The sequence below is a fragment of the Trachurus japonicus genome, chromosome 22, assembly GCF_045865225.1.
Source record: "Trachurus japonicus isolate A0001 chromosome 22, Traja_1.0".
In the NCBI taxonomy this organism is placed as follows: Eukaryota; Metazoa; Chordata; class Actinopteri; order Carangiformes; family Carangidae; genus Trachurus; species Trachurus japonicus.
This window is the reverse complement of record NC_140928.1, coordinates 19121185-19142103: the sequence shown is the minus strand read 5'-3', so window position 1 is coordinate 19142103 and position 20919 is coordinate 19121185. Positions and strand designations below refer to the sequence as shown.

The following is a 20919-nucleotide window of genomic DNA, read 5'->3' as shown; positions in this document are numbered from 1 at the left end:
GTGTTATTTATATACTATATTTATATACTTTACAAAGGTGCAGTGTCAGCCCCAGTCTCATTTCTACCATAAGCTTTCCATTTCACCACAAGTTTTCCTGTCTCTCTTCAGATGCAGACGAATGTGCAATGTTTGGATCAGACATTTGTAAGAATGGACAGTGTTCAAATCTCTTTTCTACCTATACCTGCTACTGTCGCTCTGGTTTCTACTATGACAACATCCGACTCGAGTGCGTGGGTAAGAAATGACACCTGTTTTTATTTTTTTAACCTTTGAAAACATTCATATGGCAGTGAAAAATAAGCTGTTCTCTGTACAACCAATGTGCAACTTCACTTCACATAATGAATTTCTGCTGATGATTAATGTCTGCCTCTCCGTCTCTGTGTGTTTTTAGATTATGATGAGTGTGCATTTGGAAGTGCCTGCGAGGATGGAGTGTGTGTGAACACGGCCGGGTCTTTCAACTGTTTCTGCAGTCCTCCATTAGTCTTGGACAGCACACGGCGCCGCTGCATTGGCCTCAACACCACAGAGGGTGTGACACACAAAGACACACACACACATTTGTTTCTTTATGGATTTCAAGAGATTTAAAAATGTGATGATGGGCGTCACAATGAGTCAGTGAATGAGTCTGCTGATAGATGCAAAATTAATCTGCACCAGCTTTAATAATCATGTAATTTTAATGATTTTCAGAGATGTATTATATTTCGATATTATTTGAATATTATTATAATATAATTTTAATGATTTTCAGAGATGTATTATATTTCGATACGGGTTGTTATTCAGACCAGCAAAACAATTTAAATACTTTGTTCTCAGCTATTTTTTAGATACTTACACGCCAATCAATCAATTAGCCTATAGCAATAATAAAAATAGCTAGTGACGGGTTGTAGGCGAATGATTTGTCCCTGAGGAAGCAGATGGAAAAATATGGGATGGGTTGAATGACAAGACTTGGAGACTTTATGAGATATTCGCCTTTGTCATCCTGTTCAGCTGCTTTAGAGTGGGCGGAGGAGGGGTTCGGTCCAGTCCAGTCCGTAGAGCTCCATGTAGGCAGTTTTTGGAAAGTTTGGATGTCTGAATGCACCCCTTCTGTCTTCCAGAAACTATGGAGCCTGATCACGATGTGCACATGGATATTTGCTGGCAGCGTCTGGAGGGTGACAACATGTGTGCAGAACCCCTCCAGGGGCGCAGGACCACCTACACCGAGTGCTGCTGTCTGTACGGTATCGCCTGGAGTGGACAGTGTGCGTTCTGTCCCAGGAGAGACTCAGGTGAGGAGCAGAATGCCCAAAAGACACGCTATGTTATAACACATCTCTGTGATTCATGCACAATATATATAACCCCTCCCTGCGTGTTTTTGCATTCAGAGGACTATGCCATCATGTGCAACCTGCCTCGGAGAGGAGGGTCCGACAGCTTGCGTGAGCGGCCAGGATACGAGTATGGCCTCGAGGGGCCGGAGGACACCGCAGAGCCTTTCGTTCCTCCATACTGGGACAGTTACGGCAACCCTGCAGGACCCTATGACCTTCCTGAAAGTGTCCCTCTTTTCAATGACAACGACTACAGCGTCCCACAGCCACCTGTCCCTGTCCCACAACCACGGGAGCACCAGCCACGACCAGTAGATTCTTATGGAGGTGGGTATATGTCCTTCCTTAGTCTCTAAAGCTTTTTATCTCCCACAGTATATGCTCATAGGACGATGCTGTCAAACATATGATTGATGCATTATAGCAAATTATTGTCAGTGTAACAGTGCCTAGCAAAAATGAAAAACAGCACGCGCATCCAAAAACCCATGTGGGGTGGGTGCTGGACCAACACAAGCAAAGCATGAAAACAAAAAGAAGGGGTCCGCAAAACCATATGGCTCCAGTGCAAAAAATGTATTAAATAATCTCGAAACGTCATGGGTATTTAATACATTTTTGCACTGGAGCCATATGGTGTTGCGGACCCCTTCTTTTTGTTTTCAGTGTAACAGACACTACCATCTTGAGACATATGATTTCTGATCTCCTTGTAGAATGTAATCAATTGATAGCTTTCAGTGACGTCACTTCCCAGGGACCTGGCGGTCAAAAGCAACATTCCAAAGTGGCCCCGCAATGGACTTTCTATGGACAAACAACCGAGTAATGACTTAAATCATCTGCCAGCAGCCGAGAAAGAAAGATATAAAAACAGCTTTGAAGTTTTGGGCACTTGTGACCCATATTCAACACCAGCTGCTGTATACCAGCTGTTTAAAATGACCAGTTCCCTGCCGAAGCTCGAGTTGGGCGATGTTTACATTTACCTGGTGGAGAATCCATCATCCTCCACCGCTTGCAAACAATATTTCCGGTGTTATGGCTCAACTGGTGTCTGATTAAAAGCCCCATTTTGTAGTTTTTTGATCTTAAAATAATGTTTCTGAACTCGTTGAAGTGGTAGAAATGTACCTGTAACTTTCCTGTGTGGGAACACCGTCCTGGTACCGCAGCTCCACTGAGCTCCACAGTCTGAGCTCCAGCCCACTGAGCCCAGGCTCCCTGCTCCTCTCACCCACAAACCAGAGCCCTTAGCTGGGCTGCACGGTGACCAGCTGCCCCCCCTTTACCCCCCGGAGCTTTGCTACGCACCGCTACCGACGGCAACGATGACGGCGGTCCGATAGCAGCGGGACCGGCGGCGGTGGCGGCGGCGGTAACCCGGCGGGACCGCCCGCCACCGGACACGGCAACAGCACCGCCCGCGGCGGCAGCGACACGGTAACGGGGGTCGGGACCGACCGCGGCGCGGCGAGGACGATGTTGTTATTGTATTTTCAGAGTGTTTTCCATTAGTTGGTAACTTTAACATGACAGGCTTTGTCATACTGTGCAGTGTTGTGCAGAGTGAGAGTAGTGTGGCGCTGACTGACTGTAGATTGCCTGAACAGGTTCACTCACAGAAGCATATTCGCTGCAGTAACATGTGAACTGCGGCTTGATTTGTGAATTTGTGACAAATCTGCGGACGGAAGTGCAGCACAGCTGTTGTTCGGTACGGTAACCAGTTAAATCAGACACCAGTTGGGCCATAACACCGGTATTTTTGAAGCAGCAGGGAGCAGTGTGTGTTTTTCTGCCTTGTCCTAACCAGCGGACAGCGGGGAAGTGGATTGTTTTGACCGCCAGGGGGGCGTTCCATACGGGCCGTGACGTCACATGAAAGCTATCAATAGAGGAACAGGGCTCTTGTTTGACTGTAATCGTGTTTTTTCATTATTTCCAATCAGAGCGCTTCCAGGGCTTTGAGGGTCTGCAGGCAGAGGAGTGTGGGGTCCTGAACGGATGTGAAAACGGCCGCTGCGTTCGCGTGCGAGAAGGCTACACCTGCGACTGCTTCGACGGTTACGAGCTGGACCTGACCAAGATGGCCTGTATAGGTAGGCTCCATCCCCCAGAAAACATATGATACCTTTGCCAGCAGACCACCCACATGCAGACTCTGTGTTCCAAGTCAAAATGTTCAGGGACTTCCTAGAATCAATAGAGAATCAATCACGTCATTTAATCCTGTTTCAAAATGTGGTGTTGAATCCTGAACTCAAACCGCAGTGAACTCTCCCTCCAGGTCTCAGCCCTCTGGAGCGAGGTCTCGGGTTAATTTCAGTGAGGTAACTCTTTATGCAATATATCATCATGCTCAAGGAGAAGCTTTGAATTTAACAACCTTGCATTAAGTTATGTTTTATGGGAAACTAATGAAAGCGGTGTACTCCTCAAAACCGCTGCGTGTTACCCTTTGGTCTGAAATTCCCCAGTCACTCTCTGCCAAGAGTAAGGGGGCCTTGAATCTTGGCCACTCAGTGTATTACATGAGATATTATATCTTTTAACTGCACTCTGTTTGTTTTGTAAGAAAGTGAGACTGTCTTGTTGTAATGAAACCCCGTGTTTACAATATCCTGTCTGCGCACAAGCTTATCAGCTCCAAGGCCAGCCATTTTCCCAAGGAAAGCGATTGAATTCCGACGTTATGGAAACATGTGCGAGCTTCGCAACTCATGCCATGCCTCCTTTTCTAAATATCACCACCAGCATTTCCCCAGCAGATCATGACATAAACAGAAGAAGGGTCATTTGAGATTGACTGCTATGAAATGACAATCAGACCTCCCGTATCGAGAAAGGGAAAGAAAAATCTTTTGAAGGCCAAAATGAAACGTAATCCAGCGCATTGTTAATTTTAACATCATTCTGAACCATTCAGTGCTCAAGATCACGGGGAAGTGAAGTTCAGACCTTATCCAGCTGACACGCAACATGACGGCATGTTTGATTAAGGATATACAAGATGAGATATTATGCACCATTGACAACTTTGTACCCTCAAAGCTGAACGTTGTGGAACTAATTAAAGCAGCTTTGTTTATTGCTCACAAGTGTGTATTAAATATTTAACAATCTCATGTCAAGGTCCATTTAGTAGCTGTTCTGAGGCTTTTGATCAAATCACATGAGCTACATTGCCACAGTGAGTTTGCCCAGATGCCATGAAATTACATTACATTTTCATTATTGATTAATCTACCGTTTCCTGGATTAATTGTTTGTTCAAATCAAACATCTTGCTCTGACCAAAAAACCATCCAAAATCCTTAAATATTATATTTATAACAACGTAAGACAAAGGCAAGCAGAAATGTTTTCATTGAAATCCACAGGAAAAAAAATGACTTGGACTTTTCTTCAACTTTCAAAGTATTTTTCCGTAGTTTCAACCTCCATCTGCTAATGAAGCCCATGGGATATGATAGAAAGCCTCAGAACAGCGACTAAATGAGGCTTGAGGCAGTTTCGCAAACTACTGTTTCTAAGGTCAAGAAGAAATCTTTTTAAACTGGAGTAAAATGCACTTCACAGTACTGAAGGAAGAAAAAGAGGGGGCGGGGGGTGAATGTGATATCATTTGTACGAAACCTCTAACACCCATAAGGCCACTCAGAAGCAGATATGAAGCAGGCAGCTGTTCCAGCTGTGAAAACTCCCCGGTGTCTGACTCCTCATGTCTCCTTTTCCTTCTCCAGACATAAACGAGTGTGAGGACATCAGTGACAAGGTGCCCTTGTGCCAGAACGGGCAGTGCACCAACACAGAGGGATCCTACAAGTGCACCTGTTTGCCGGGCTTCGTGGCCTCGGCCCAACCACACAAATGCATCCCAACAATCCCGGCATCTGGGCTGAGAGAGAGGGAGACAGGAAACTGAGAAAGTGACTGTTGGAGCGCCGGCTCCTCCTGCTCCCTCAAAGATCACCTTACACACCCCCTCTGCCCTCGTCCCCAAGGGCCTGGCACTAAACCTCCAACCGTAACGCTGAAACGTCCAAACTCATTTCCCTACATACAAATAACACACACACATACACACACACAGCACACAACACACCCATATCCCCCTCATACATGTTCAAGAGGACCAGGAATACAGTGCAGTGAATGTATTACATGGGAATTAGTATTCACCAGATATTCATTTGCCTTAAAGGGATTTTGTGGACTGATTTTTTTATTCAGTAACCCCAGGCAATTTGATATACATATATTTCCGCATTATTTTCTCTGTCACTTCTTTCTTTTTTCTTTTTGCTGTGTTATTTATTTCATCTACATGACTGGCCTCTGCAAATTAAGAAAGCAACCCATTTCAGAGGGCATGCTTGGTTCCTCTTTTTTATCTGTCTCATTAATTGATTCAGAGACAGTGTGAGGAGATAATAATTGTCTTTTGTCGTTTGTCCAGCACTGCCAAACTTCTTACCAATATTGTCACACTCAGTCATTGTAATTAGTTTTGGCCTTGGACTAAATGGACGCCAAGGTTGACAAATGGCACAAATTCGAAGAACTTTTCCCACAGCTGCCTTCCTGTACGTCACGATTTACACCACAAGCTGAGGCTGAAGAATCTCTGGACCAAGAAACTGAAAAGTCAGCGCAGCCAAACTTTCGCATTAAAAGCTTCAGCCTTTTATGTGGACAAGGAAAGACTGTAGATGTATATGATGGTCTATGTAATGTTTTGAAAAAGGTGCAATAGGTGTAACCTGCCTTTCTCTGTTTGACACCATTACCACAATCCTAATACAATACAAATACCACAAAGTAGGAAAATATGGACATAATTGCTGATCGAGATTTTTATTTTTTAACAGTATTAACGTGCACCGTGACTTATCACACTTATCTGACATTGTAACAAGGTACGTCGGTTGAAATTATCCACATATGTCACTGCTTCAACTGTAAGATCGGATTTTATGCTCCATTGTCACACAGTCAAAATGATTTCTCATTAACTGCAAATGCAATTGGATCCCACACCTTACATCAGACCATTCCCATCTGTGCATATCTGACTGCATGTAAAGACAAAGGCTTCGTTGGAGAGGTTTGGTTTATTTTGTACAGATCTAGTACTATGTATTATTTTTGTTACATATTCTCTTAATGCATTATAGCACAACCAATATTTTTGTTTGACGTAAAGCATAAAGTGTAAGAAAAATCTGGCATTATAGCTTTGTAGATTTATACATGTCTGTAAAAATGTTTTTTAAAGCATAACTTTTTATGTATGAGGAGAGTGGCTGACACTGTACCAGAGGAACTGTGTGTGTATACCCTGCCCTGTGGAGCAGACAATGAAATATATTTTTTGGAAGTGGCAGCACTGTTCTAATCACAGACATTTTGTCTCTTCAAGTTCATTAGAAAGACAATGCTTTTGAAATGCAAGCACCAGCTTATGTGCGTCACAACTTTATGGCTAAATATTAGTAATTGTGAACATTATTTCTTTTAGTTTCTGCTGGGTCATTTTGTCATGAATGTATCATAGACAGTATCAGCATCCTCATTTGGTTTCTGAATTCCCTTTCAACTCGATTTGTTTTTTTGTTTTTTTTAAATATATATATTCAGGTTTAAGAACATTTTGGCATTATTTGTCTAAAGGACCGAAGTTCTCTCAAGAAAGATCAGCAGCAACATAAAACTTTGATTCTAACTTTGGAGGATAACCTATGCCCTTAACCTGCATTCATAATCTACAAACCTACAGTTGTACAGATGCTTCCACTTGATTTCCACTGTATTTTACTGTGCTGTTCAAATCATTGCCTGAACCGGACCAGAAGACTAACATGTAGGACACAATTGGAATATTTAAAGCCTTTCAAAACCACAAAATAACTTGAGATAAATGTCTTGTTGTAAATCTGTGGTCATTGGAAATATCATGCTCATTCATTTTGTTTACCTCTTGACTGTAATCACTATCAGTCATCAAAATAAAAACAAAAAAATATCTGTCTCTTTAATGGTTTACTTTGAAAAATGGCACATTTACGTAGTTGTTTGTTCATAAAAGTAAATTGTTATCTGTCTGTAGTATATGACTTCTACAGATTATTAAGACATCAGCAATGTAGTTGTAGAGCAGTGTGGTGGTGAATACCAGTACTATTTAAGTATTATGCTTTTGATTGATTGATGATAGACAGTAGATAGATAGACTTTTTGATAGGCGACAAAGCAATATCCCATGTAAGATCCTAGTTTGTCTGTTTGTTTTCATAGTAAAATCTTAATCTCCAAACCACTGACAAATAAATGTAGAGTTTCACTGTATTTCTATGTTCCTCTGAGATGTAGTTATGCAGGGGCATTAAGTAGTAGAGAATGGAAATATTCAAAATAATAATAATAATACAAATGTGTGCAACTATGGTGTGTGAACTGCAGACTTTATATATACAGTATGTCCTCTGAAATATAAATAATTGAGACCAGGGACTAGAACTATCCGTTGTATTAACAGAATCTCACATTTCACACAAAAAAAATACAGTAAAAATAAATACATAAATGTACTAAACTAATTTATTATCCCACATCTCCCTCTCGTGGCCAAATTGAGCTACGCATCCACAATCTCTGCTTTATCAACTGCGATTCCCGATTGGCTAACTGGGAACGAAGGAGCTGTTCCAAGTGGATTCTGGGAAATTGTGTTCACCTTGACACACCGTGCTCCCATAAATAATACAGTGGAATACATCTCCCAGAATCCTCCTCGCTGGTCGCTTTACGTGTGGCTCCATGGCTACAACCTCTCATGCTATGGTTTTGCTGCTAATGTAAATCTTTCAGTAATAAAACGATATTAGCCGATAGAGAAACGCCGGTACTTTGCTACGTGAACCGGACATTTGGTGGATTTTGTGGATATAAAAACGAAGCTAGGATAAGTATGTTATCGATGAAAATGTCCCGATAGCCTGGCGATATTGCAACTAATATTATGTCTGATAATTTGTTGAATGGGAAAGGTGTCAGCTAACGTCTCATACTGACAGCTGTTACCTGGTCATACTATTAATATCTTGGCTCAATGTAGTCATATGTCCCTGAGAGCACCTCTCATACAGACACTGACTAGCTATTAGTATATGATTTGGTACAAGTGCCAAATATTGGACCTCGCCTGGTGTGGAAGGGGGTTTGGTCATCTTATTCCAGGATTTATTTCCTCATGGCAAAAGACGAATGCAGCACACAGAGGAACAAACATGGAGACACTTCATCTCTACGAAACAGGAAAACCTTCTCCTCAGAGAAGACCCTCCAGTGCACATGCACTCCTATGTCAAAGGACAAAGACTGTCAAACTGCTGGAGATGACACCCAGTCCTCCAATGGGACATCTGCTCAGTTTCCAACAACAGGGGGTTTCAGTAAGGAGCCGGAGCCTTCAGGCAACCTGCTGCTGATGTTGGTGGTGGGGCTGTCTCTCTCCACCCGGCTCCACAAGATAACAGAGCCCCCTCATGTGTGGTGAGTGAGGGTCCCCTCTAAACATATGCACATGGTTTTTAGCATCTTATAGTGTGATGTGCTGTTGTTCATGACAATGACCTGTTTTTTGTGTGTTTCAGTTGGGATGAGACACACTTTGGAAAGATGGGGAGCTACTACATCAACAGGACCTTCTTTTTTGACGTCCATCCTCCTCTTGGAAAAGTGAGATGGCAAATTGGCCTTTGCATGCATGATGGGAAATCTCTCAATTGTTATTTTTAACCTGTGTTACTCTGTCCTAGATGTTGATAGGTCTCGCTGGTTACATGACCGGCTATGATGGCACCTTTCCTTTCCTAAAGCCAGGAGATAAATATGAACACCATAACTACTGGGGGATGAGAGGGGTATGGCACCTTCCACACCACAAACACTTATCTTGTCTGAGTTTTAAAAAGACATCATATATTATATTTGCTGATGTGTCTGTCTCGCCCCTTTGATCTGCAGTTTTGTGCTGTATTGGGCTCCTTCCTCCCGGTCTTTGCCTACCTCACAGTGCTGGAGTTGTCCCGGTCTCCCACGGCTGCTCTCATCACTGCCACTCTGCTCATATTTGGTGAGTAATAGTCTAATTGTTTAAAAAGGCTGCACAACTCAAGGTCATGTTGAAGTTGCAATACACTGGCTGCTGTACCTTCTGATTTTCTTGTTTTTGTTTCTGAAAGTATGAAAGGAGCAGCATGAAGCTCTGAATGAAAACCACTGGAGCAAAGAAATTTCATGATTATTTACATTTTATTTTCTTTCTATTTGGTTATTTGACAGACACCGGCTGTATCACCATCTCCCAGTACATCCTATTAGACCCCATACTCATGTTCTTCATCATGGCGGCAGTGCTTAGCATGGTGAAGTTCAATCAACAGAGGTACAGGTAGGTGGAATTGGTAAACTTTATTTTTGATTTTTTTTTTTCAGACTGTTTCAGATCTTTACTGTATCCTTGCATACTTTACCGGGGTCTGTGGAGTGGGTTCATGAAGCCTGGTTGTCCCGACATGACTCAACTCACAACACTGTAACGTTATGTTGTGTGTCTTGTAGCCGAAAAGTAGGCTATAACACACACAACATAACATGACAGCAGCAGTGTTGTGAGTGAGTCATGTCGGGACAACCAGGCTTCATGAACCCGCTCCACAGACCCCGGTGCCCGGCCGCCGCTGCTGCTGCTGCTGCTGCTCCGGAGGGGAAGGCGAAGCTCACTGCCAGGATCCCCGCCGGAGCAGCGGCGGCGGCCGGGGCTCACACCCGAGGAAGGCGATCCTGACAGTGAGGGTGTGTGAGCCCGGCGCCGCCACCGCTGGGGGCGGCCAGGCGGGGGAGGCGATCAGTGAGCTTCGCCTTCCCCACCCAGGGAAGGCCATCCTGGCAGTTAAGAGGAGAAACTTTCTGCTTCTAAGTTGTTACGTTCAGGAGCAGCGGAGCGGCTCGCGGCTGCAGCTCACTTCACTTCACTTCACACACTGAGAATGGAGTTTGTTTTCTTCCGGTAGACGTAAATACGCAACACGTGTACCCCCTGTCCAATCAGAACGCTTCCCGACCCCCAGACGTTAAGCAGAATTACAGTTTTTCTCTGTTGGTTTGGCTCATTTCTTGAAACAGAAATTACATTCTTAAAACTATAAGACCATTTGGCCAAACAGTCTTACAGTTCTGCACAACATTACAGCTCACTAGCAAAAGCGCATATCTCTCCCAAAACTGTTCACACATGCTTCAAAACTAGATTCCTTTACCATGTAAAGTGTCAGTACCATCAAAATGGCAAAGATCTTTCTCAATTGCTTTTGGCTCATTTGCATTCACTTAGTGCTTTTACCAAAAATAAACTGGATGGTTCAGCATAACACCATGGATGAGCTGCAGAACCTCATATCTCTCCCAAAACAGTTTACTTATGTGTCAAAACCAAACTTCTTTCTCATGTAAGTAGTCAGTGCCCCCAAAATGCATCATCCCTGTGGCATTCTGTGAGCACTGCAAGTCAAAATGCTTAGATGTTTTGTCACTATGGCAGAGACGTATAAAACCTAAGAAAAGGACTTTGAGCAGCCTCCAAAGTTTGACATCACACACACTGCACTCATATTGCCAAGGAAATTGTAACCATTTTTATTCACATATAGCCTACATAAAGTAACTCAAGATTATGTACTGTAAAAACAAAATGTATAGGCCTACAGTTCTCTGTACATGTATGAAATATGAACACAAAAAAAAACAGAAAAAATATACCAAGCCTATAGTGCAGTAAACAAAGTTTCACGAGTAGAGACATTTTCACTGGTCATCACTGTCATCACCCTCTGTCTCCTGGCCACCATCTTCATCCTCCTGACCATCCATACGCATATAAGGTCTGCCCGAATTTCATCAGGCACAACTCTGTCTTTACACTGCACGGTTCAAGTGGCCCAATTCCGATTTTTTCCTCTCAAGTGGCTCAGATCGGATCTGTAACATGAATGTGTAAACGGGACAAATGCGCATTGAATCAGATATTGCCAGATCAGATTCAGGCCCCCGTTATATGTGGAAATAAATCAGATACAAATCGGATCTCTGCCAATACGTCTGCAGTCTAAACAGACAGATCGGATCTTCCCTGGCAATGCGTGTCATACGTCATCAATGATAATATTAATTCACGTGCTCACGCGTTTCGCTGAACCTCTGTAGTCCGTGATTGACACGTGGGGCTGAGCTGGACTACCGTGGTCAGCTGTGGCCAGCTGTGGTCACTGTCACAGGCGTTACAGTGTTTAATTTTTGAGGTGTCCGTGCGTCTGTTTTTTTCCCCCCTCACTAGTTCTTGTTTTCATATAGCCACTACAATAACATTCATTTCTATGCGGATCGATACGAGGGCAAGCGAGGAAGCGCGAGATAAACACCAGATTTCACGTTTTCCTACCGGCAGAAACTGAACCGAGCCAATAAGAAATCAAGAGAGGAAAAACAGACATTGTATACAAATGTGTGAGGCTGTCCCGTCCTCACTACGTGAGCGACGGAGGATCAAACGGTGGCACAACTGTCACCGTCACCGTCGCTGTCTCATCTCACAGCAGCTCCGCTCCACGCAGCCACTTCACTAACGTTATTTTGTAACGTTCACTTTGTAAGTGACGTGTCGGATACAGAGCCGGCCCTCCCTATAAGCGAACTAAGCAGCTGCTTAGGGCCCCGCAGCCACTAGGGGGCCCCCAAACTTTGCTCAATCATTTGTCTAACCGTCTCTGACAAAGTGTAACCCTTGACCCAACTGGCAACAATGACCGTGACACGCATACGTAAACGTAACGCAGACTGTGGCCGTTGTCCGGTAACGAGCGCGCACCACCCCTTCCCCTTCTCTCCCCCCTGGCCCCCTCCCTCCCTCACTCACTGAGATCGCGATTTGCGAGGAGGTGATTAGCTTTTGGACAGCGACGATGTCCAAAAGGATATATCCGTCAGGTGCGGAAAATAGGAAAAAGAAGGTCAAGGATGAAAAAAAAAACAAGGACAAGGTAAGGCTAATTAATGTTATGTTTACTAGATGTACGTTTAGCCGAAAAACATGTCGGTGCTTGTGTTAGCTCACTTAGCTGGCTAGCTGCTACATACCAGCCTGCTGCAGTTAACATGTCCTGGCTGATTTTAAGGTCTGTTTACAGTGAAAAGATAACAGCTGTTTTCCTGTGAGGGGATAAAGGATCAATCACCCATTTATTAATGGCTGTCATGTTGCCACATCCTCATCCCCTGTGGCTGGTTCCAGTCATACAGTTGGTAAGTTTCTTGTTTGTTGCCACAATATGTTTATCTCTGTTGGAAAATTAAATTGTGTGTAAAGTGGCTAAAAAATTCTACTAATCTTCTCCACAGCTCCAATGGTTACTGCTGATGATGCTGCTGACCAACCAACATCCTCTATCTTCTTCTCAACTGAAGTTTTGTTTTAAGGGTTCTAGAATTTAGCTGTACAGATAATTTAAAGAAAATAAATCTGTTCAAACTGTAATCTTTTGTAGAATCTTTTATCTTTCTGCTACATCAAAAGTACTGCCGGTTTGGAGCCACCTATTGCCATTCACAATATTAACATTAACATTCAGACAAAAACAAAGTAGAAGAAAAAATGACAAGTGCAATTAGACAGCTTTAAGTGTTTAGACTCTAATTAGTAATGAAATATCTGCTCGCCATCATGTTGATAGAGGTACAATAAAATATGCAAGGGTTACGGTAGCTGGTTTTATGAATATGTGATGATACACTGTGAGGCAGGGCCCCCAATTTTATCCTGCTTAGGGCCCCCAGATGTACAGGGCCGGCCCTGGTCGGATATGAACTCTGAGCACCAGACTCACCTTTGTTTAAAAATATTATATTATTACGTGACAATCTCCTGAAATCACTAGTTTATTTCCAGCGGGTCGTTTCATGCAGCACAGCAGGTGTAAATGCAGATTATCAGATCTGGGTCACTTCTGATAGAACATGTAAATAGACCGTCAAAAAAATCGGATATAGGCAACAAATCGGAATTGGGCATCAAGGCCTGCAGTGTAAAGACAGCTGCTCTTCGGCCTCTTCCGCCTATTCCACCACGCATCCGCACTCCTCCTCCTCTTCTTCTTCTTCCTCCTCTTCCTCTTCCTTGAGCAGGGAGTTGCTCATGATAATTTTCTTGGCCAGGTACCTCCATGTTTATACTGCAAAAGGTACAGGCCCTAGCCAAGCTCTATATATACGCGTTTGGCAGCATTCACAATCATAGACAGCACCAGTCAGGTAGCTAAACAGCTGATTGATTGGTCATCTGAGATGTAGGAACTCCTCCTTCGTTAGTCAAGTTCTAATTTCACCTGACTGTCAATTACTGTCATGAATTTATGAAATGCTGCAAGAAATTCATATGGTTTTCATGGTATTAGCCTACAGTATGTTGACTAATTTTGACAGTTGAACAGACTATTGTGCATATGATGATTTACACAGTGAAATCATGCTGACATGTTTTGGAGAGAGCAACCATTCGACTGAGAATGAACTAATCAGCTTAGATCAGCAAGATCTATTCATTTGGAAAATGTGCTAAATGTATGCTCATTGTGCTAACTCTAGGGTACTTGTACATAACCATTTGCAAAGATGCACTAAGACACTTGAGACATGTACTAAGACATTTGCAATTTGATGAAATCAATGAGAAATGCCATTCTGTTGTGAACATTTGCAAGGTGGTTTGGAGATTTGTCCATGTTATTTTGAGAATGTAATTTCTGTTTCAAGAATTGAGCCAAACCAACAGAGAAAAACTGTAAATAAAGGCGATTTAATGTGTTTTCCATGTTAACCCCAATTCTGAATTATTATTTCCGTGTAAACTCGAAGGAGAATATTTTAATTCCAAACTATTTAATTCAGAATAATTCATTCCGAATTAAAAAACATCATGTAAACGATAAGCCCCACCATGGGATTCGATCCTCAGTCTCCCGTGTGAGAGGTAACTGCTCTATCCACTGTACTGTAAACTGTTTTCTTGTCTGTAACAACATCTATTGCACGTCTGTCCGTCCTGGGTGAGGGATCCCTCCTCTGTTGCTCACCCTGAGGTTTCTCCGATTTTTCCCTGTTAAAAGGGTTTCCATGGAGTTTTTCCTCAGTCGATGTGAGGGTCTAAGGACAGAGGATGTTGTTACAATGCCATGTAAAGCCCTTTGAGACAAACTGTTTGTAAAAACGGGCTATACAAATAAAATTGCCTTGCCTTGCCTTACTACCATGGACCATTGATTCTCATTGAGACAAGAGCGGACTTATAGACATTCCTTTTTCTCTATCTCATAATTACGAGATCAGGATCTCCTAATTACGAGAAAAGATCTCGTAATTACGACCTCAGGATCTCATAATTACGAGAAAAGATCTCGTAATTACGACATCAGTATCTCGTAATTACGAGAAAAGATCTCGTAATTACGAGATAAGGTGTCTAAATTTTACTTTATCAAGTGAATGCAATGCGCTTCCGTACTAAAGCACTACCTGTGTCTTCTTTTAAGAACAGATCTTCTTGTTAATAGGTGTAACTTAAGCATAATATGCAATGTTAACATTTCTCCTGTCTTATGAATATTTTAATACACATGATGGTTCCCTGCTGACTTTTGCTTTCAGGCCTTTTAGTGCCTCCTGGTGGCTGTGGCTGGTACTGACTGGTGTAAGCCTTGCTGGGGCTTTGGGGGTGAAGTTTGTTGGTCTGTTCGTCATCCTCCTGGTCGGACTGAACACAGTGTGCGACCTTTGGAGACTTCTGGGAGACCTCGGCCTAACACTGGTGAACAACAGCACATTTTTAGAGAGTGTTTTTGAGTATTGTGTGACAACGTAGTCGCTCTTCTGACTTTTTTATTCTCTGGCCTCAGGTGGACATCGCAAAGCACTTCCTGGCTCGGGTTGCCGGGCTCATCCTCCTTCCACTCTTCCTCTATGTTACAGTATTTGCCATCCACTTTGTTGTGTTGAACAAAAGGTGCGTGCGATTACCGCTCAGCTCACAGAACACCATCACTGCTCAGGTCATCATGATTGCTGTCTCTCTTTCACCAGTGGCCCGGGAGATGGCTTCTTCAGTTCTGCCTTTCAGTCCCGTCTAATCGGGAACAATCTTCATAATGCATCCATGCCTGAGTGTGAGTCCCAAACACATGCGTGAATAAAACCACATGGTGCTGCAGCTGTGTTTACTAAAACACTAATAAGAAGATGTGAGGAGGTCAAAAAGAAATGTAGGCATTCCTTTAGTATTGATGACAGCCAGATGGGATGGAGCGTTGGCTTCATTAAATTACATAGCAGGGTTTTACTATTGAGGCTTACTGTTTTGTTTTATGCTCAATTCTATTATAGCCTGGTGTCACTGTTTATGATGTTCAAAAAGAGATTTTCCTTTGAATGCATTGTGTTTTATTGATGTGGTCCCCTTGATACCTTGTTGTTCTCATGATGTAGATCTAGCATATGGCTCCACCATTACTGTGAAAAATCTCCGCATCGCTGGAGGCTATTTGCACTCTCATTGGCACTTATACCCAGAGGGAGTGGGAGCACGGCAGCAGCAGGTCAGGCTGCAGGTTCAACTAACACATCCACAAGCATATTTACTTATGCTTACCCCTCTGATGGTTTTATTTATTCTGAATAAACTCTTTTTTTTTGCTTTTTTCTCTCAGGTGACTGCCTATCTCCATAAGGACTACAACAACTTGTGGCTCGTTCAACGACAGAATGATAATGAGAGTAAGCGGAGGTTGATTTATTGTTTAGAGAAACCAGTAAGGTTCGTTGAAGTCATGAGGAAGTAATGTGATAGCATTTTATTGTAATTATCTGTTGTTTATCCTAATTAAGCACAATCTGGTTCCCCTGAACTGGTTCGTCATGGTGACATCATTCGGTTGGAGCACAAGGAGTACGTATAACCAATGAAATGTATTACTAAATGTGAGCTCATTTAAATGATAACATCTACTTTTCTTTCTTAATCTCCATCTGTGTTTTTTTTTAATGATTTCTTTTTTCTTTTTTCTTTTTTGGGCGTCTTTCAGAACAACACGCAACCTTCACAGTCACCTCCATGAGGCCCCAATGACCAAGAAACACTTCCAGGTTACAGGTTATGGCATTGTGAGTATAGCCCTCCTTATCTTTAGCAGCAGCCACATTATGTGTCCTGACTGAGCTCACAGCTTTGGTCTCTTCATAGAATGGCTCAGGAGACGCAAACGACCTGTGGCAGGTGGAGGTGTGTGGAGGTCAGAAGGGTGACCTGGTCAAGGTGCTCCGCAGCAAAGTCCGCTTTCTTCACCGAGCTACTGGATGTGTGCTTTACTCCTCCGGCAAGACTCTACCAAAGTGGTAAAACTAATCTCTGCTGTGACTCAACCTCTTCTTCTACTCAAGATTCTTTGTTTGCACGGGAGTCTACTGTAACTTTTTCCTTTTAGGGGCTGGGAGCAGGTGGAGGTGACCTGTAGTCCCTACCTGAAGGAAACTCCAAGCTCTCAGTGGAACATCGAAGATCATATCAACCCCAAATGTACGATACACTCATTGCTTATGTCCATACATATTTGTGGATATGTCTCAATATCAAACACCAGCCAACATTTTAACTTTTCGTTTTGAATGTTTTCACAGTGCCCAACATTAGTCTGTCGGTGCTGAAGCCCCATTTTCTGGAGATCTTACTGGAGTCCCACATTGTTATGATCAGAGTAAGAAACATTGAGAAAACCCATCTGTGCTTAAAGAACATATTTTATCAGAAACAATTTTTGGGTATCAAATAAATATTTCTTTTCAGGGTAACAGTGGCTTGAAACCCAAAGACAATGAGATGAACTCAAAACCATGGCACTGGCCCATCAACTACCAGGTGCACTGAATGATTTATAGTGGAAAAAAACTCAAAATTAAATGCACGTCTGCAGTTTTTTAACCACAAATCTATTTGGTTTATTTCTGTGAAGGGACTGAGGTTCTCAGGAGTGAATGAGACAGAGTATCGCGTTTACCTGTTGGGGAACCCTGTAAGTCACATCTTGTTTTCCTGTTCATTCTCTTGTCTGGCCACTAGTGCACATTAAAACCACCATGACTGAATATGCTTTTTTTTCAGGTGATCTGGTGGATGAACCTGGTCAGTTTGGGATTCTATCTGGTCATGGTAGCAGTGGCCTCTGTAGCCCTGCAAAGAGGTTTCTCATTGAGCCAAAAAAGAAAAGGTATAAATGTTGATATTTTCTCAGATATTTCATGATTGCAGTGGTAAAAAAAAAAAGATGATTGAAACACAAAGTTAATGTTCTCTACTCCACTCTGTGTTTCAGAGCAGTCCCATGTGCTCATGAGAGGAGGAGGACTGCTTCTCCTCGGTTGGCTGCTCCACTATGCACCTTTCTATACCATGGGGCGTGTCCTCTACTATCACCACTACTTCCCTGCTATGCTCTTCAGCAGCATGCTCACAGGTATTATCAGGAGGTAGAGCAGGTAGTTCACTAACCAGAAGGTTGGTGGTTCATTTCCCAGCTTGTGTCCTTGGGCAAGACACAGAATCCACACTTGCTCTTGATGTATGCATTGTGAATGATTATACTTCAAAAGTGCTGCAGCCATGTGTGGAAAGCGCTTTGAGTGGTCCTAGACACTAGAAAAGCACTATACTGTAAAAGTGCAAGTCCATTTGCCTTTTACCATATCATCATCTCCTTCAGCCATCATGAATAAATCTCCATAAATCTGTTTAGAAAAGATAAGGTCTGTTCTTTTAACTCCATCAGTTTCCTCCTCTTTCATTGGTGCATTGCTAACTGCTAATTGTTAGGGGATAGTTCACCCAATATTCAAATTTCACTCATTATCTACTCACCCTCATGTCGACTAAGGGCTGGTAGAAGTTTCAGAGTCCTCCGTGGCTTCTCTGAGTTACAGCGGGGCTCCGTGCAGCACTGCATGTCCATATGACGGTTGCAAACGGAGCTCACTTTTCTTCGTCCAAAAAGACACACCAAAAAACATCCAAATACCTCCATAGTGCTCGCCTGTAATGTCCGCACTGACGCCGGCGCAAATCGCGCGAGATTTAGACGGACCGGAAGAGGAGCTTCCGCTACAAACAAGCTTAAAATATAGACTTATTGAATTTTTTTCAGAACAATTTCTCATGTTGGGGCTTCAATACAAGAGGGACATTACAGACGAGCTGTGTGGAGGTATTTGGATGTTTTGTGGTGTGTCTTTTTGGACGAAGAAAAGTGGTGTCCGTTCGCAACCGTCATTAGGACATGCAGTGCTGCACGGAGCCCCGCTGTAACTCAGAGAAGCCACTGAGGACTCTGAAACTTCTCCCAGCCCTTAGTCCACATGAGGGGGAGTAGATAATGAGATGAAATTTGAATTTTGGGTGAACTATCCCTTTAATCTTAATTGCACAGGTTTTCCTAAATGTAAAGATGCATAGACCAAAAACATGAACACTCATAGTCCACATTCAAAATTTGAGGCTTTGAAAACCACTGATACAGAGAAATGACTTGTGGTGTTCTTTACCCATGAAAGCATTGTGTTTCTTTCTCACAGGAATCACACTAGACATCCTCTTAAAAAGTGCTGATTTGCTGCTCCGCCCACCTTATTCTGATTGGCTGCAGCGAGCCGGGCAGATGGTCCTCTTGTTTACTATTCTCTACAGGTGAGCTGACCAGTCAAGTCATTACAACGAAGGAAAATATTTATTGTAGTTCATTTTTAGTCTGTCATAAAAGGTTTATTATCACTGTGTAATGTCTGTTGCACTTAATAATGTTTGAAGTGATTACACCATTGTTTTAAAAGCCATTTTCCAAAAATAAGTCGGAAAACAAAACAAATTGGAGCTCTCTGTGTCCGTTAGCTGTGTTATGTTATGTTATGTTGAGTGGAAGAGAAACTCTGTGGTATTAAAGTAGTTATGTGACATTTTAGGAAATGCATATATTCATGTTAAACTAATTTGGCTTGACTTTTGTGACTCTTTCTAATCTTCTATTCTCTCTATGTTAGTTTTTACCTGTTCCATCCACTCTCCTACGGCATGACAGGTCCTCTGGCACACCAGCCGGGCAGCGCCATGGCCGGCCTGAAGTGGATGGAGTCCTGGGAGTTCTAATCAACTGTGCATGAAGATGACACTAATGATAAGATATAAAGCAACTGCTCGGCGTATGAGGGACTTAAATGAATCATGTCTCACAGACTTGTGGTTTTTAAGGTACTTACTGTGCACACTAACTATCCAAGTATTCATGGTTCTTTTCTACATTTCCAAGTATTGTAGTGTAAAGAAACATTGACAAGGTACTGTAGCCTTGAATCTAACAATATGAAAGCCAGAGTTTTGTGTAGTGTTTGAGAATAAAGACTCAGACACATAACCATCACCAAGCTGCCTTTACTCACAGCACATCTTCTATCCTGAACTTAGACTGTACTGTATGTGTCACTATAATAAGCTAAAGTGCCTGGAACTAGAGACAGAAACCCAGAAATGTTTAAATGCTGCATCTCCCATACTCATCAGTTTGTTAAATAATAATAGGATGATGGAGATATCCTTTCTTCTGTCTGCTGTCGTCTTGGTCCTAGTCTCCAATATTTTTGTATTTTATTAAGCCAATAGTGCTCTCAAGTACTGGCGTCCGTTTTGACTGTTTTGACTCTGTAAGACTGCTACTGACTCTCAGTGTTGTGTACATTTCAGTGTGATCAATAAACTACGGTATTCTTGTAATCTGTTTTTACTTATACTTATGGTAAAAGTGTTACACCCAGGTTTTACTTGTCTCACCAATATCCGCCACTTAACATCCATTCTGAATTAATAATTGACCCATGGTAGAGGTACGTGTGTGAATGTAAGCAAGTCTATAGAGTCATCAAGGGAGCAACCTCTCAATAACAGATTATTGAAAACTCAATGACACACATTCAACACAACCCGCCATCATAGGTTATGTTCAGCTTTTGTCCACTACCACACTACAACCAGATAACGTCATAAAGATGCATGTTACTCCAGCTACCAGACAACAGCCAAGCGGCTGGTGCATCCTAAAGCATTACCCTGAACTGCAATTTATGATTAAAACTGTAATTCTGTACACTTGCTTTTACTTGTTTTTATTGACGTATTTATTTATTTTTGGATTATCTCATATAGAACCAGCTGCACTGGGATTAAAAATGTCCGTACAAACAGGACAAAATATCAAAATACTACAAGATGCTCCACAAAATTTAAACAAACAGAATTTGCTAATATACAGTAGGTTATATAATTTTTTGTATATATAAAATTTATAATCCAACTACGTTAAAATTCTACACCTGTAAACATCTTGCATGGCACCATGCTAAAACCCCAAAAGATACTGAAAACCACAGAAATAAT

General features: G+C 42.4%; 2 protein-coding genes across 2 annotated transcripts in view; both read left to right on the top strand.

Moving 5' to 3' along the window:
• LOC146963926 (latent-transforming growth factor beta-binding protein 2-like) overlaps nt 1-7396 on the top strand; it is an 86560-nt gene extending 79164 nt beyond the window's left edge. Inside the window, exons 36-41 of the mRNA XM_085766954.1 lie at nt 112-240; nt 401-541; nt 1125-1298; nt 1398-1670; nt 3296-3445; nt 5090-7396. Of these exons, the coding sequence (XP_085623080.1) occupies nt 112-240; nt 401-541; nt 1125-1298; nt 1398-1670; nt 3296-3445; nt 5090-5271 (1049 nt within the window). The 3' untranslated portion in view covers nt 5272-7396. The remainder of the gene's footprint in view (nt 1-111; nt 241-400; nt 542-1124; nt 1299-1397; nt 1671-3295; nt 3446-5089) is intronic.
• A 733-nt stretch (nt 7397-8129) lies between these two features.
• pomt2 (protein-O-mannosyltransferase 2) lies at nt 8130-20257 on the top strand. Its single transcript, XM_085767367.1, has 21 exons — nt 8130-8900; nt 9002-9086; nt 9167-9271; nt 9375-9483; nt 9693-9801; nt 15105-15264; nt 15353-15459; nt 15537-15619; nt 15939-16048; nt 16160-16226; nt 16338-16398; nt 16535-16613; nt 16693-16844; nt 16934-17025; nt 17127-17203; nt 17293-17364; nt 17459-17518; nt 17608-17713; nt 17819-17959; nt 19071-19182; nt 19533-20257. The coding sequence occupies exons 1-21, from the start codon at nt 8599-8601 to the stop codon at nt 19636-19638; spliced, it is 2295 nt and encodes a 764-aa protein (XP_085623493.1). The 5' UTR covers nt 8130-8598; the 3' UTR covers nt 19639-20257.
• The last annotated feature ends 662 nt before the right edge of the window (nt 20258-20919 follow it).